Here is a 14,062-nt window from a genome sequence, read left to right on the forward strand (position 1 = left end):
GGTGGCAGACAGGGGCTGAAGAAATCAAGGTTCCTCCCTCTCTCTGGATTCTTCTGCAGCCACCCTCTGGAAACCAGAATATCACTTAACTTTGGTTTCCCACGTATGGGTTTGGAAAAGTATGTCTTCTGTATTCTTTAAAAAAAATAATTGTACTTAAAGCCTAAGCACTAATATGTTGAAGTGGGTTAGAATGAAAACACACTCAACTTTTTCTGTTACTTTCAAAAATGATCTTGAAGTGTTGAAAACAAAGTTCATGATCAAATATCAACCTAACATTTCCTGCATGTCATCCGTGATGCTTAGCAGCCTCTAAAAAAATTAATAATAATCACAGTCATGGTTACCAACGACGTGCCAGGCTCTGTGCTAAGTACTCTGCATGGATTTCTTCCGTGTTTTTTTCCCACCTTTTTAAATTCTCACATTAACTCTCCGAGTTAGATATTGTTTGACTTTTAGAGATGTGAGTTTAGGTAACTTTCCCAAGAACCCAGCCAATACATGTGCAACCAGGATTTAAACAAAGTTATGCTGTCTTCAGAACCTTGGTATTTAACCGCCATGCTATTCTGTTCACAAAGAAATGTCTGTAATTCTGTTCAACCCAAGCTGTGAGCTCACCTTAATAATGACAATGATGGGAGTCTCATGTTTTCATGCATATATCCTGTGCCAAATGCTCTACAGACTTTGTTTCATTTAATCCTACAAACTGAAGGAGGTGTTACTGTTGCACCCATTTAACAGAAGAGGAAACTGAGCACTGGAAAGATCAAAAAATTTCCCCACATTCACACAGCTAATAAGCAGCAGAGTCCACCCAATCTCAGGTCTGTCTTTCTTTAAAGCCTTTGCAATTAACCAGAAAGATATACTGGCTCCCCTGAAGGCCAGCCTGCATGGTGTTTTGGCACTGGGCATGCTCCTACTCATGCCCACAAGGCACAGAGCCCCTTCCCACTTAGTCCCCATTATCCTGCTGCCCTGCCCACAGCTGAGAGGGCCCAGAAGCAACACTCGACTGAGGCAGTCTTCCATGGGCTGACTAGAAGCCCATGGGTAATCATATGGCTACCAGTGGGGGCACCCAAGCCTGGATAGTAGTAAATCAAACCCTTTTAGACAGTTCAAAAGCAGGACAACCAGGGAGAATGCAACGAACCCTGCCCTGAGTAGAAGCCATGAGCAGATAATTCTGTGAGCAAGCAAAAGCCATACTGCAAGAGAAGTCAGCTGCTGTGAGTAGGAAGAAGCTGGCAGAAAGGGAGCTTGGTACCCGAGGATACCCGAGGTTGGTATCCTGAGAACTGCTCCACATGAAGCTCACTGCAGCCACTGGACCAGGTTCCCAGTTTCCTACTTCTCTTCATGTAACAGAACAAATCCTCATTACTGGAGGCAACTGAGAGTTCCTATGTTTCGTGTCCTGAATAAACCTATGCACCCTATGCATCAGTCCTTGGACTGGATGCAGTAATGGAAGGTGCACACAGACTCCTGCAGAAGCTAGAGCAAGCCTGCCTGGGGGCACATTCCCACTCTGCTACTCTTCCTTGCTGTGGTCTTGAGCTTGTTGCTTTGCCTCTGGTACTCTCAGCTGCCCCATCGGTATGATGAGCCGTGTGTGAAGATGAAATGAGATGCAGTGCATGAAGCTGGTGCCCCAGGGCCTCAGTCCACAGGAGTCCTTAATAAATGTCAGTTGTGTGGTTATCATTATCCTGACTGCCCGGCCACCTTGTAGCTCTGTGGCAGGAGGATCCGAAGCTGAGAACACGCCAGTGTGACAACCAACCCATGCCCACAGGTTGTATGATGTGAATGAAAGAGGGAACTGGAGGTGAACATGCCCTTTCCAGTGAGAATGCCGAAGGCAGAGAGAGGGCCTCCCGGAATCCCATTCCCCTTTGGGCTGTGATTCATGGGATGTAGTTGATTCTACTGGTCAAAACTTGAAGATGGAGATAAAAGAGGTGGCCAGAAGAAGGGAGTCCTCATTCCTCCCCTAGAAGCAATGAAAAAGCCATTCTCCCAGAGCCTTTAAGCTGCTTCCCTCACAACACACAAGGGCTCCACGCACCAAGAGGCTAGAGTGTATCAGAGGATTCCAGCTCAGGGTCAGGGCACGGCCCACCCCAAGTGCCCCCGACCCTTCTCGAGTGATTCTGGATTCTAGTTAGGGGTGCAGCAGACTCCTGGGACTGGAATTCCAGGGCCAGCTGGACATCAGGATTAGATGTGCCCTGCTGGCTATAAAACCCATGGAGAGGCCTTCTTCTGGATGATACGTTTTGGAGGAGATGAGGTCTACAAAAAGGAAGTAGGCAGTACAAATTAATGTCGGTAGGAGAAAGGGGAAGCGGGCGTCAACGACTGTCGGCACACTGATGGAGCCGCCAGCAGGTTGCTGAGCACTGCCCTGCTCAACTTCCTAGGGTCAACTATTGTGACCCTACTCTGTGCCTAGTGTGTGCTGGAGACAATATTAGACCTTGAAATATGTCACCAGTAAGGTAGACAAGATCCAGCCCGGATGTGCCTCTTCTGTGAAATATTTTGGATGTTCCCAGATCATAGGAATGTGAGAATAAAAATCATAGCTCACATTATGAAATGCTTGCTAAACACTATTCTAACTACTTTATGCATATTATTTCATTTTGATCCTCACAAAAATCCTTTGTGATAGGTCTTATTAGTACCCCATTTTACAGTGAGAAAAACAGAGTCCAGAGTGGTTAAGTAACTTTACCAGAGGTAACATAACTATAAGATGGTTCGAACCTAGGCAGTCATAAATCCTAACTTCTCTGTGCTCTGAACTCTGTGCTCTGAACTCACTACAGTGGCTGCAGTGCTTGGTCATATTTCCATGGGCATATTTACTGTCTTACCAACAAGACTGTAAGCACCCTGCCTTCTGGGGCCATGGCGTAGATGGGCTCCGGATGCCCGGGACACTCAATATGTATGTGTTGATTGATTCCATTTAGAGAAGCTTCAGGGATGCGTATAAATCCCCAACGGCCACCACTTGCCCCCTGCCCAAAATGTTGAATTTCCAGATTGAGGTGCAGATGGAGGAGAGGAAAAGAGGCTCCTATAGGCATATTTTGTTCATTTACAATATTACAAAGAACTTGATCATTTAAAAATTAACCACGTCGCGTACATCAGATCTTACTGAATGTTGCATCTTACCAATAAGAAGAATGCTCTAACAGGAGGTATTTCTTGCAGTAGACATGTCACCACGTTTGCATACACAAACAGTACACAGCTGAGGAGACATTCGAATCTGCAAAACTCCATTCCCTCCTCCAACAAGCAGATAGATAAATTATATATGACTAATACATACATACATACGTGCACAAATAACAAGCGATAATTGGGAAATTATAAAAACAGAAAATCATAAAAATGTAAGTAATAGGTAGGGAAAGAAGGAAGGAAGAAAAGGAGACAAGAAAAGAAAGGAAGAAAGATGTTGTAACATACAGACTAACCAACATACGGAGTTCACCTCGTCCACGTGAATGAACGGAGCTTAGAATGCATATTTTTAGAGGAGAGAAAATGACATTCTGGGGAACAGTGATCTGGGCTCAACCATGGTGTATGTTCCGTTTGTCCAATTTATGTTGAAATCTTTCATTAACTAGCTGCATGACCTTGTGCAGGTTACCTCTTTGGGCCTCTTTAAGGCATCTGAGCCAATAAATATGCAGTTTGCACATCTTTACAATGCACTTAATAATACAAGCCTCACTATTTTACAGGATGAAGCAGTAGAGATGAAGCACATGGGCTCTGATTGCCTGACTTCTCTGTTCTTTTGCTAGTAATACAACACTGAGCAAGTTATTCATCTATTCTGTGCTTCAGTTTCCCCAGGTATAAAATGTGGATTATAACAGTTCTACATCATAAAGTTGCTGCAAAGATTAAATGAGCGAATACATGTAAAGTATTTACAATAGGGGTGGATCTAGGTGCGTAACACATGTTAGCTATCATAACACCACACAAGATGCAACAATCGTGAAAAAAATTTCAGGTCCTCTGTAAATGGAAGGGATCACTGTGGCCAGAAGATGAAGGAAGTCTACAACCTAAGCTATATGCCAGCAAGGAGAAAAACAGTCATCTTTTCTGGTCGACACTAGGCACATGCTTCTCTACTCCAAGGCTACATCTGTTGTCTGCAATGCTCCCATTCACTGAGCTCTTCCCAGGTACCAGCACTGGGCTAAGGAGTAACTCATTATACCCTCACAAAAAAATACCACGAAATGGATATAATTCTCCCCATTTTGCAGATCAGAAAACCGAGGTTCCAAGAGGTTAAATGACTTCCCAAGAAAGAGAAGGTGGCAGAAACCCAGGCTGTGTTTCTGAGTCTAACTTATTTTAAATGTAAAGACTTTAAGTACTCAGCAGCTCCTTTAGAGATACAGATGTTTCTATTTAGGAGACAATTCCATTTTCTTAGGTCCCTTAGAAAATTATATGCTGATTTTGTAGGTCTAAAGAAACAAGGATTATTGCATCATCCCTAGGGGCCAGTCCCCCCACAAAAGACTAAAGTCTGTGGGATGTCAGGGAGGGACAGACCCTCAAAGCACTCCTACATATTTCCTCCAGGATGACTGTCGGCAGCTCAGAAGCGGGGGTTGCCCTGGTCAGGGCTCCAGCCTCTCTGGGCTTCCATCCTCCTGACCCTGTATCAGTAGTAGATGTCTGTGCATTTATTTGCCTGCCCATCATCCATTTCTCCTTCTGGTAATAACTCTCAGATTTTCCTTTGAAGAATTACTCCCCCAGCCTTCCCCTTTGCTCCCAGACTTTGTGGTTTGGGTAGAACTAACCACAGCCTCCCCAGTTCCAAAGGTGGGTCACATGGCCCAAGCCTGAGGAAACAGCATATTTCATTCTTCTGGCCACAGAGGTTATGGATGGGCATGTAGCTCAAGATTAGTCTGGGAAATTTTGCTGTACCTATTGAAGAAGAGGCTTTTTCTTTCTACTGGGGCTGCTAATCCAACAAGATATATTTCTGAAACTTCTATAGCCAGGTTTCCACTGCAAAGAGAGCATCTGCCTAAGAATGAAGCCAACAGAGGAAAGAGCAGAGGTAGAGATACAGATTCCCTACAACACTGTTTGAGCACCTAGATACATTCATGCCTGCAGCCATAACTCTGGGCTCTTTCAGTTGTCTGAGCCAATACTTTCTGTTTAGGCAAATTTGAATTGAATTTCTTAAAAAAAAAAAAACCCTAATCAATAAGTACCCATTGTTACCACAGGGGAAATGTAGCGGGGAGGGCTAAATCAGGAGTTTGGGATGAACAAACACACACACTACAATATATAAGATAGATAACCAACAAAGACCTACTGTATAGCTCAGGGAACTCTAGTCAATATTCTGTGATAACCTATATGAGAAAAGAGTCTAAAAAAGAATAAATATATGTGTATGTATAACTGAATCACTTTGCTGTACACCTGAAACTAACACAACATTGAAATCAACTGTACTCCAATAAAATTAAGATATTTTTAAAAACTTTAAAAAATAAGTACCCATTGGATACACAGAGTTCATTACACATGTTTATGAATGTCAGGTTCTGTGCCAGGAGTTAGAAACACAGAGATAAATTGGACATAGTGCTTGCCTTCAGGAAGCCCATTCTCTAGTGGCAGAAACAGTCATATGAAGAGATAATTATAGTACAGTGGGGTAAGTGCTATAATATGGGTGTGTATGTAAACAAAGAGGAGGGAATATATTCTCCTACCATAAAGGAGTCCTAGAAGGATCCACAAAGAAGAAATTACATGGACAAGAATTTGAAGGATGCTTTCATGTTGAGTTTGGTCTAGAAAGGAGGAGAGTCATAGTTTATGCAAAGTCATGAGAAGTATGAAACAGCAGGCAATAGTGACTGTATCTGAAATGTAGGGTGAGTCGAAGATGACTCACCTGGGTGCTTCATGTAATTTGGCAAAACCCCAAGACATTACTGACCAGCTGGCAAACAGTGAAGGGATTCGCACGCAGTTTGGGAGCTGGCTTCTTCCAACACAGGTGACTGGACATTGATGTGAGGTACAACCGACTACATAATTTGTTGAGCTCAGTGCACAGTGAAAATGCAAGTCTCCTAGTCCAAACATTATTAAGAATTCAAGATGGTGACAGCAGGATCCTTCAGAGTGCAAGGTCCTATACAACTACACAGGTTGCATACTCAGGAAGCCGGTCCTGACAGAAGGGCTAGGGAGATACCTGCCTCTCACCTATAACGTGGCCTGGCCTAATTCCCACCAATGCTTTAAGCATTGTAAAAGCCAGCCTCCCACCTGAGTGACGTGAACAGGGAGAATCAGGGCAATGTAAGCCCAAGCTAAGAATTCTTACATTTTTGTTGCTGTACTGATTATCCACCTCCCACCATAAGCAACAATGTACAGATAGCTATCTCTTTCTGCCTTGACAAGCCTCTCCTCCCCTTCACCAGCCCCTAAAGCTGGCCCCAAGAGCAAGTATGTCTGTAAAGTCACTTGGCTAGGCACTTAGGCATCCCATGAGTGGCAGAGCAGCTGTTCAGAGGACAGAAGAGTAAGGGATGGAGGCCATCTGGGACTCAAGTAAGATCCTAGGCATAGATGAGACAGAAATTCCCAGACTGTATCCAATGACAAACTTATTAATATTTATAGTTTTCCCTCTTTGCCTCCCACTAAAGAGGATCCCGCCTTTGCCTCTTCAACTTCTCCTCTTCTTCTAACCTCTCAGGATATTTCTGTCTTTGCCAGTCAATTCTTGGCTCTTGTGATACAAAACAAGGACAGTAGGTAGAGAGAGATAAAACTTCCAGCCAGTGTCGAGTGAAGGGGTTTCCATGGGAAGGACCTAAAACAAATATAAGAAGCCAAAGGAAAGTGAGAGAGAAAGGAAAGAAAGGAGCCTAGAAGATGCCAGGTGTTTTTTTTTGGTTTTTTTTTTTTTTTTTGCGGTACGCGGGCCTCTCACTGTTGTGGCCTCTCCCGTTGCGGAGCACAGGCTCCGGACGCGCAGGCTCAGCGGCCATAGTTCACGGGCCCAGCCGCTCCGCGGCATGTGGGATCCTCCCGGACCGGGGCACGAATCCGCGTCCCCTGCATCGGTAGGCGGACTCTCAACCACTGCGCCACCAGGGAAGCCGAAGACCCCAGTTTTAAAGGAGTCTGTGGACAGGAATTGAGGATAAGGTTCTGAGAGAGACTTGGGTAAACCATGGGATAGGAGAGATATTGAGAGATAGAAGAATGGAGAAAGGGAATATTAGATAATATTGCTGAGTGTTATGACTTGAACTTCATTTTGATGAAATGACATGATTTGAGAGAAAGCATTAAAGACTGAAATTGCTCACAGTTACTCTTATCTATTGTTGTACTGGGCCATGTGGTATGTGAGCTATACTTGGGTTACTCTGGTATTCTATGAGATGCTAATAAGTATTATATATACACACGGAGACATAAATATATTCACACCAAATGTTTCAATGGGCAAGTAAATCTGTGAAATGCTGTATCCTAAATCTTTCTCTTAGAGAATTCCATTAGCATACTAAAGGCTCTGAGAAGTCCTGCAGCACAGAAAGCTGTTCAAAGCTGTGTAATCCAGCGCTTCCTAAACTTATTCTACTGCATGTCACAGAATATATTTTATTGTTTTGAATAAATTTAAAATAATACAATTTTAATAAGACTGACCTTAAGCTCTCCTGTCTCAAGAGTTTAGGGAAGGCTTCATAGACAAAGTATATTTTAACTAGTATTTGAAGAATGGAGAAGGTAGGGAGTAGCCAGTTCAGTATATAAAAAGGAATAAATAATAGTAAATAAATAAACAGCTCAAGATCGGTAAGCAATTCCCTGGGGTTTAAATGTAGAAAGAAAGGATCTGTGGCACTTCGACTTATTTTCACCATGGAGAAACTATCCCCACCTTCTGTCTCTACCAGTGCACTGTAAAGTGAGTGCTGAGATGATGGGGCTGTTAGGAAGCAAGTGGCAGCTCACCTGTTCTGAACCATACTCATGGCCATCCAGTCTACAGGATACACATTTTTCCCAATGAGGTCCTTGAACATGATGAATGTCTCCATCAAGAAGTCCTGCAATAGTAAAGCAAAACACACCTGTCATTTTGCTTTATAGGAAATGACTGGAAGGGCCCAGATCTTGTTGGCTGTTCAATTTTTTTCTTTATTGTTTTTGGAGGTGCAGAAAGGGAAGGGGTACAGCCTTTTATTAAGTAAATCCAATGAAACCAATAGAGTGGATTTTTTAATGAAATCTTAACGATTTGTTACTGGGAGACTGTTTCACAAATATAAGTGGAACATGAATATGGAATGTGAAAACACTCTCAAAATAAAGCACTATTAGTTCCGTCTTTGGAAGTAAAGAAGTAAATGCATTCATTGATGTGGCAGTTTTATAATCATCTTTCCAAATATGTATTTGAGGAGGAAATAATCTACACTATATGAATGCATCTCAGGTCACTGAGCAAACAAACTATTATTAAAATGAACATCTAATTACTGTACTGTAAACACAGCTAATTCATATGTCATAGGCACATGAACAAGCAGCTTAGAGGAAACATGACAGGGATTCTCTCCCTCTCCTTTGAAGAGGTTCAAAATGGACCTCAACATGCCCCATCAGATTTCTCAGTGGATCAAACTTGTTCTCTACCTTTGGAGAACACAAATTCAAGACAAATCTAGATAGCAAAGACCAGAACCACTGGCGCCCTCCTGAGCTAGAGGAAATGAAGGCATCCAGCCTATCTGCTTAAGGTAAAATTAAAATCCATAGGAAACCCGTTCAGAGTTCTTTCCTTAAGCCAGCGGTTTTTAGATTATTTTAATAGCAGAATTCTTTGTTCAGAGAAAATCTTACCTGGAACCTAATATATAAAATAGATAAAAGTAGAAAACAGCTCTGGTTGAAGTGTGCATGCATGCATGCATGCACGCCTGTGTGTGTGTGTGTTTATGGTAGAAGATAGTGAGGCTAGGAGAAATATAATTTGAAAATCACTGCTTTAAGCTAAATTGCAAAATTCTGGAAATGAGATTCGTTCCTTTCCAGCAATCATTGCTTCTAGGGAAAATTACCTCAATGCTTTAAGTCCCAGTTTCCGCATTCGCAGAATGGGGATAACATCTACCTCAAAGGGTTGATTAAGTGCACACTGTCTATGAGATGCTCCATACAGAGTCTGGCCCACTGTAAGTGTTCACTAAGTGCTCGAGGATGACGATGGTGAGTATGATCGTTCATCCTTGACGTCACCTGGGGAGGTGTGGATATCGTCACAAGCACACTCCTTTCCTGTGGGAATGGAGAAGACAAGACCTCTGCCTCACAGATGGAAAGCATGGCTTCTGAATGAGAAGATGCAGCACGGTGTAAGGGCTGGAGCAGAGGTTCACATCCTCTCTCTGCTACATACTGTTGTGTGGCCTTGAGCAAGTAGAATGTAGACTTGTAAAATGTGACTACTAACACCTATGCCATACCGTTGGAGGATTACATAAGAAGTGTATAATTTAATACATAACAATTCCCTTTCCTACCATCCTTCCCACCTTTCCTTCCACTGAGGATCAAAAATTAGGAATCCAGTCTTTCTATTTCCGTGTCACATAACATAGAGAACGTGAGGGGGAGAAATCTTGGGTTGTTTAGGTTTCCTTTTGTTTCATTCTTTTGTATATCCAGAAAGAGGTTCCATTGCTTGCCAATCCTACTCCAGTTAGGAGACCTTCTCAAAGCTAAATGGATGAAGGAGCAGGACATTGGCTCCCTATTGATTCTTTCTGTGGGCCACTCTCTGAGGCTGGTCCAATTCTGGTGCCCTTGCTTCCTTAAAGGAGAGTTAAAATGAGCCCCTGGTAGCAGAACCCCTGAATCTGGCAATAGTAAGGAAACAATGACAAAGCTGACCATACTGAGGGCAAAGGGACGACTACGCCCTGGGACGGCCCGGGCTGGGCTTTACGTTGATGATATCATCTGCTGCAGAGGTACGGGCCCACAGGCCACCCACCATAGGCAGACAGTCCTAGCAAACGAGCCCTGAGAGGTTAGAAGAAGAAAGGGGCTCAGAGGCCAACTTTCTCTATGCATTCGTTATTATAATGTAATAATAGCTAACTTTTAGTGGACTCCTACAGTGTGAGAGCTACTGTGATCTCATTTAATCCCGTCACAGCCCTGTGACATGATATGGTCCCTACTTTACAGATGGGTCAACGGAGGCTTAAGAAATGTTAAAGTTAACTTCCTCAGCTAGCTGGCGACAAACCCTGGATTCAAACCCAAGACTGTGTGACTCCCAACACTCATGCTCTTAAGCCTCAAAATGTCCATGATTCATCAGCAAATACTGGTTTTAAGGCATATGTAGACTAGGCACTCAGGGCTCATGTATGACGTGGACAGAAGATGTGTCCCAGAAGTGATATTTACAAGCCTAAATGGGGGTGAGAAACAGGGAATCACACGAACATGCCTGCAAACTTAGACCCACACATACTCCAGGTGCACAGGAAGACCTTCGTGCCCTAAACTCTCAAGAATCTTTTGTGTAACGCATCTCCCCAACACTGCCCCAGAGCATCCTACAGACTCACCACAAGTTCAGAGCTGGTCTGGAATGTCTCAATATAGAAGGAATAGTGCTGGTCGCCCATCTGGTTTAAGATGGCTGTCATACATGCCACAAAGTGACTCTGCAAGAAATAAAGAAAAATGCCATGAAACAGTGGAGAGAGGACCATGAATTTCATCTTCTTCAATTACTTGACTTCAGACCGGAAAACACCTCTCTATCCCAGGTGAGTGTAAAAAGGTCCCCCAGGGATGGAGAATTTCTCCTTAGCAGATAAGCATGTGAAATTTCCCTAAGAGTAAATGTCTCCTTATGGCTCATTCATAAGCTCATTCATCCAAAAAGCACTTGCTGAACACCTATTACATGACTAGGACTATAACAGGAGCTCCAGATACAGACAATAAGGGCCCTATTCATTCTCTCTCCAGCTGCTTGTGCACTGGGAAAAGAACACTGTATTAATGTCAGGAGATCCAGCGTGTATCAAGATTCTGGAGACAGTTTGATTTCCTGGTAAATAATTTTACATGTCTAATCTCCAACTGTTCCATCTGTAAAGTGGGACAATAATCCATCTGTATCTACCCTGAGAGGCGTATCAGAAGGATCAAATGGCTCCTATGGTGCCCTGAATACACTGAAGTTCCCTACAAGAGTATCAATTGTTGGACCATGAATCAGTCAGTGAGAAGCCAGCAGCTACCGGGGACAAGTACTTGCTAAGGGCCATGGAGGATAAAAGAAATGAGAAGAGGTAGTCCTTGCTCTCAGGAGTTCATGATCTAGCTGGGAAAGCAAGATGAACAACCAGGAGGAAAAAAGTAAAAGACTTTGATCAGTGAAGCAGATCCAGTGCCAGAGGGATTCAGACAAGAGGGAAATCAACGCAAGGACTTGGAGAGGAAGTGGGTCTGAAAGGATCCATGGGATCAGAGGAGCAAGAACCACATCTTTTCATGCACCAGAATACATCACCACACCCTTTTCTGCTTTTTCTCTCCCAGATTTTATAAGACTGTACCAGGGTGGCACTTTCTGTCAGGGCTAGTGTCTGAAAGCAGAATTTAGAGAGATCTACTCTGGGAACCTGGTAAAGGAAGTACTGACCGTAAATCCACCCGCTGGGAGAAGCCACTCAAGAGTGTCTCCCACAAGACTCCACTGGGCTGCCATCTTAACCAAAGGAACTGTCAAGGGCAGGCCTGTGGGAGATGGGCAGCTTGGTGTGATGCAGGTGTATCCAGGAAACCCCACTTCTAAAGGGTGTCAGACGTAACACACACCAGAGAGGTGGGCCTGGACGTGTTATGTTTGAACCAAGTATTATATTTGTATCACAAACTGCCGTCTTTCTTAAAAAAAATAAAACCAAAAGACCCCCAAAAAATATAGTGTGAAAAAAAAAATCCTCCCAGATTACAGGGTTACAGTTCAGTGACAGTGGTGGAAGGAAGAGCCTTGCTGTCCCCAGGAAGCTCCTTCTGCATTCCTCCACAGGAAGTCTTTTGGGTAATTGAATGTTCTTCAAGTTCACATCCCCAAAAGTAACTCCCAAAGATACAGATTCTCATTTGCTTCTAGGTTCTTTTCAATTAGGACGTTAGGGATAAAATGCTTTCTCAGTCAGCAGGACCAGCTGTGCAATTTGTGGGGCTCAGAACAAAATGAAAATTGAAGAGTCCTTGTAAAAATTCTTCAGATTTTCAAGGCAGCCACAGGATCCTTCTGAGCACCGGGCCAGGTCACACGCCTGGGAAGCCAGCTCTGTCTGCCAGTGACCACCACACGCATGCACCATGAATGTTCAGAAAACATGCAGAGCTGGCAGGGGGCACAAAACTGGGACTCTCAGGGGTAACGTCAATGACACTATGTTGCTGGGGACCTGGAACCTCTATATGGGGGCCAACCGCCTTGGCCGTCCAGGGAGTCAAATCCTCTCTCCGGCTCATGCCCTCAGGGGGTGATGGTGAGTCTGTGAAATTATCTGTCCCTTTCAAACCAGACAGAACGCCACCATCACTGCTAATTTAACCAGGTCCCACTGAAACCAAGAAACAAGCGTATTATTTTTTATCCCTCCATCCAGGCTGGACGCAAGAGGGGAGAAATCTTCTGAGTTTGTGTGTGTGTGTGTGTGTGTGTGTGTGTGTGCGTGCGTGAAAGAGAGAGAGAGCACACACACACGCGTGTGTCTCCTGTACTCCCTCCATCTCTTCTGTGAGGGGCTTCCTCCAAGAATTCAGCCGGTGGCCACTAGAGGTCTTTCCTTTTCACATGGTAGCTGCCGTGCAGTTTTTTCGGCTTTTTATTTATTCCTACGTGAGCAGACCCACTACACTTCTTGCATATAAACAGTGAAAATTACAATATAAAGGACTTATTATTTCTTCTTTTGGAGTAATTCTGCTGCTGGCCAAGCCTGGCTCATTTTGCAAAGAAAGGAAGGATATTCTCTGCAGGTAATTCCACTGCTTCAAAAGGTAAGAGATCTGGGTAGGTTTTATTTTTTGTGATCGATCATCCTCTCAGAGGAAAGGCTATCGTCTCTTGGACAACAGTTTACTTTTAAAGCTTTGGCTTAAATGAGTCCTGGGATTGTGAGCTTGTGTGTGTGTGTGTGTGTGTGTGTGTGTGTGTCTGTGTTGGAAAATCCACCATTGTCAGAACTGCAGGCTGCCCCAAACGCATAGATACAGATACGGAATGCTTGGTATTTCCAAAGGCTTGATTTGAATTTGAAGGGGGGAAAAGCAAACAACAAACCTCAAAGCTCAAGTTGCCTGGAAATTACCTTGAAAAGGCTGCATTGTCTTAAGCATTGTTTAGAGAAACTTCCATGCTTCATTTTAAATGAAAATAAAAGGGGAAGGGGCTTTCAGTGCCCATCTAGAGAGAGTGACCATTTTATGAAAGAAACCATTATCTTTTTATAAGGACTTGCTCAGGGTGTACAGTTCATCGATCAATCAAAATTACTTTTACCAGCTTGTTCATTTCTTTGTTCTAACTGCCCCATAGAAAAACCCAGCTGAGTGCCTTCCAGTACGATCTGTAGTGTGATGTGACTGAAGTTTGGACAAGTTACCTGCATTTGGCTGTTAATGAGAAATGACAGTGCTTTACTTCCCACTGGAAGCTTCCCTTTTTGTCTGCTATGGTGTCTAGCCCACTTTAGTATCAAATCTGTCAGAAATCGCACCAGTGTGACTGACTGATTTCTGAAATGGCATGATATACCAGCAGCAGGTTCGAATTCAGTAAAGGCTCCTCTCTGTCATTTAAATTAAAAACCAAAAACCCCTCTCTGTCATGCAGTGATAGAATGGTGGAATCACATTGTGTTTCTCTGACGTTTAT

The 14,062-nt window shown here is 43.5% G+C and overlaps 1 protein-coding gene across 1 annotated transcript in view; it reads right to left on the reverse strand.

Moving 5' to 3' along the window:
- Positions 1 to 14,062, reverse strand: part of DOCK2 (dedicator of cytokinesis 2) — a 412,654-nt gene that overhangs the window by 87,091 nt on the left and 311,501 nt on the right. The window contains exons 28-29 of the mRNA XM_060094549.1: positions 10,722 to 10,820; positions 8,092 to 8,186 (exon numbers count right to left, since the gene is read on the reverse strand). Of these exons, the coding sequence (XP_059950532.1) occupies positions 8,092 to 8,186; positions 10,722 to 10,820 (194 nt within the window). The remainder of the gene's footprint in view (positions 1 to 8,091; positions 8,187 to 10,721; positions 10,821 to 14,062) is intronic.

The sequence above is a fragment of the Mesoplodon densirostris genome, chromosome 3, assembly GCF_025265405.1.
Source record: "Mesoplodon densirostris isolate mMesDen1 chromosome 3, mMesDen1 primary haplotype, whole genome shotgun sequence".
Taxonomy (NCBI): Eukaryota; Metazoa; Chordata; class Mammalia; order Artiodactyla; family Ziphiidae; genus Mesoplodon; species Mesoplodon densirostris.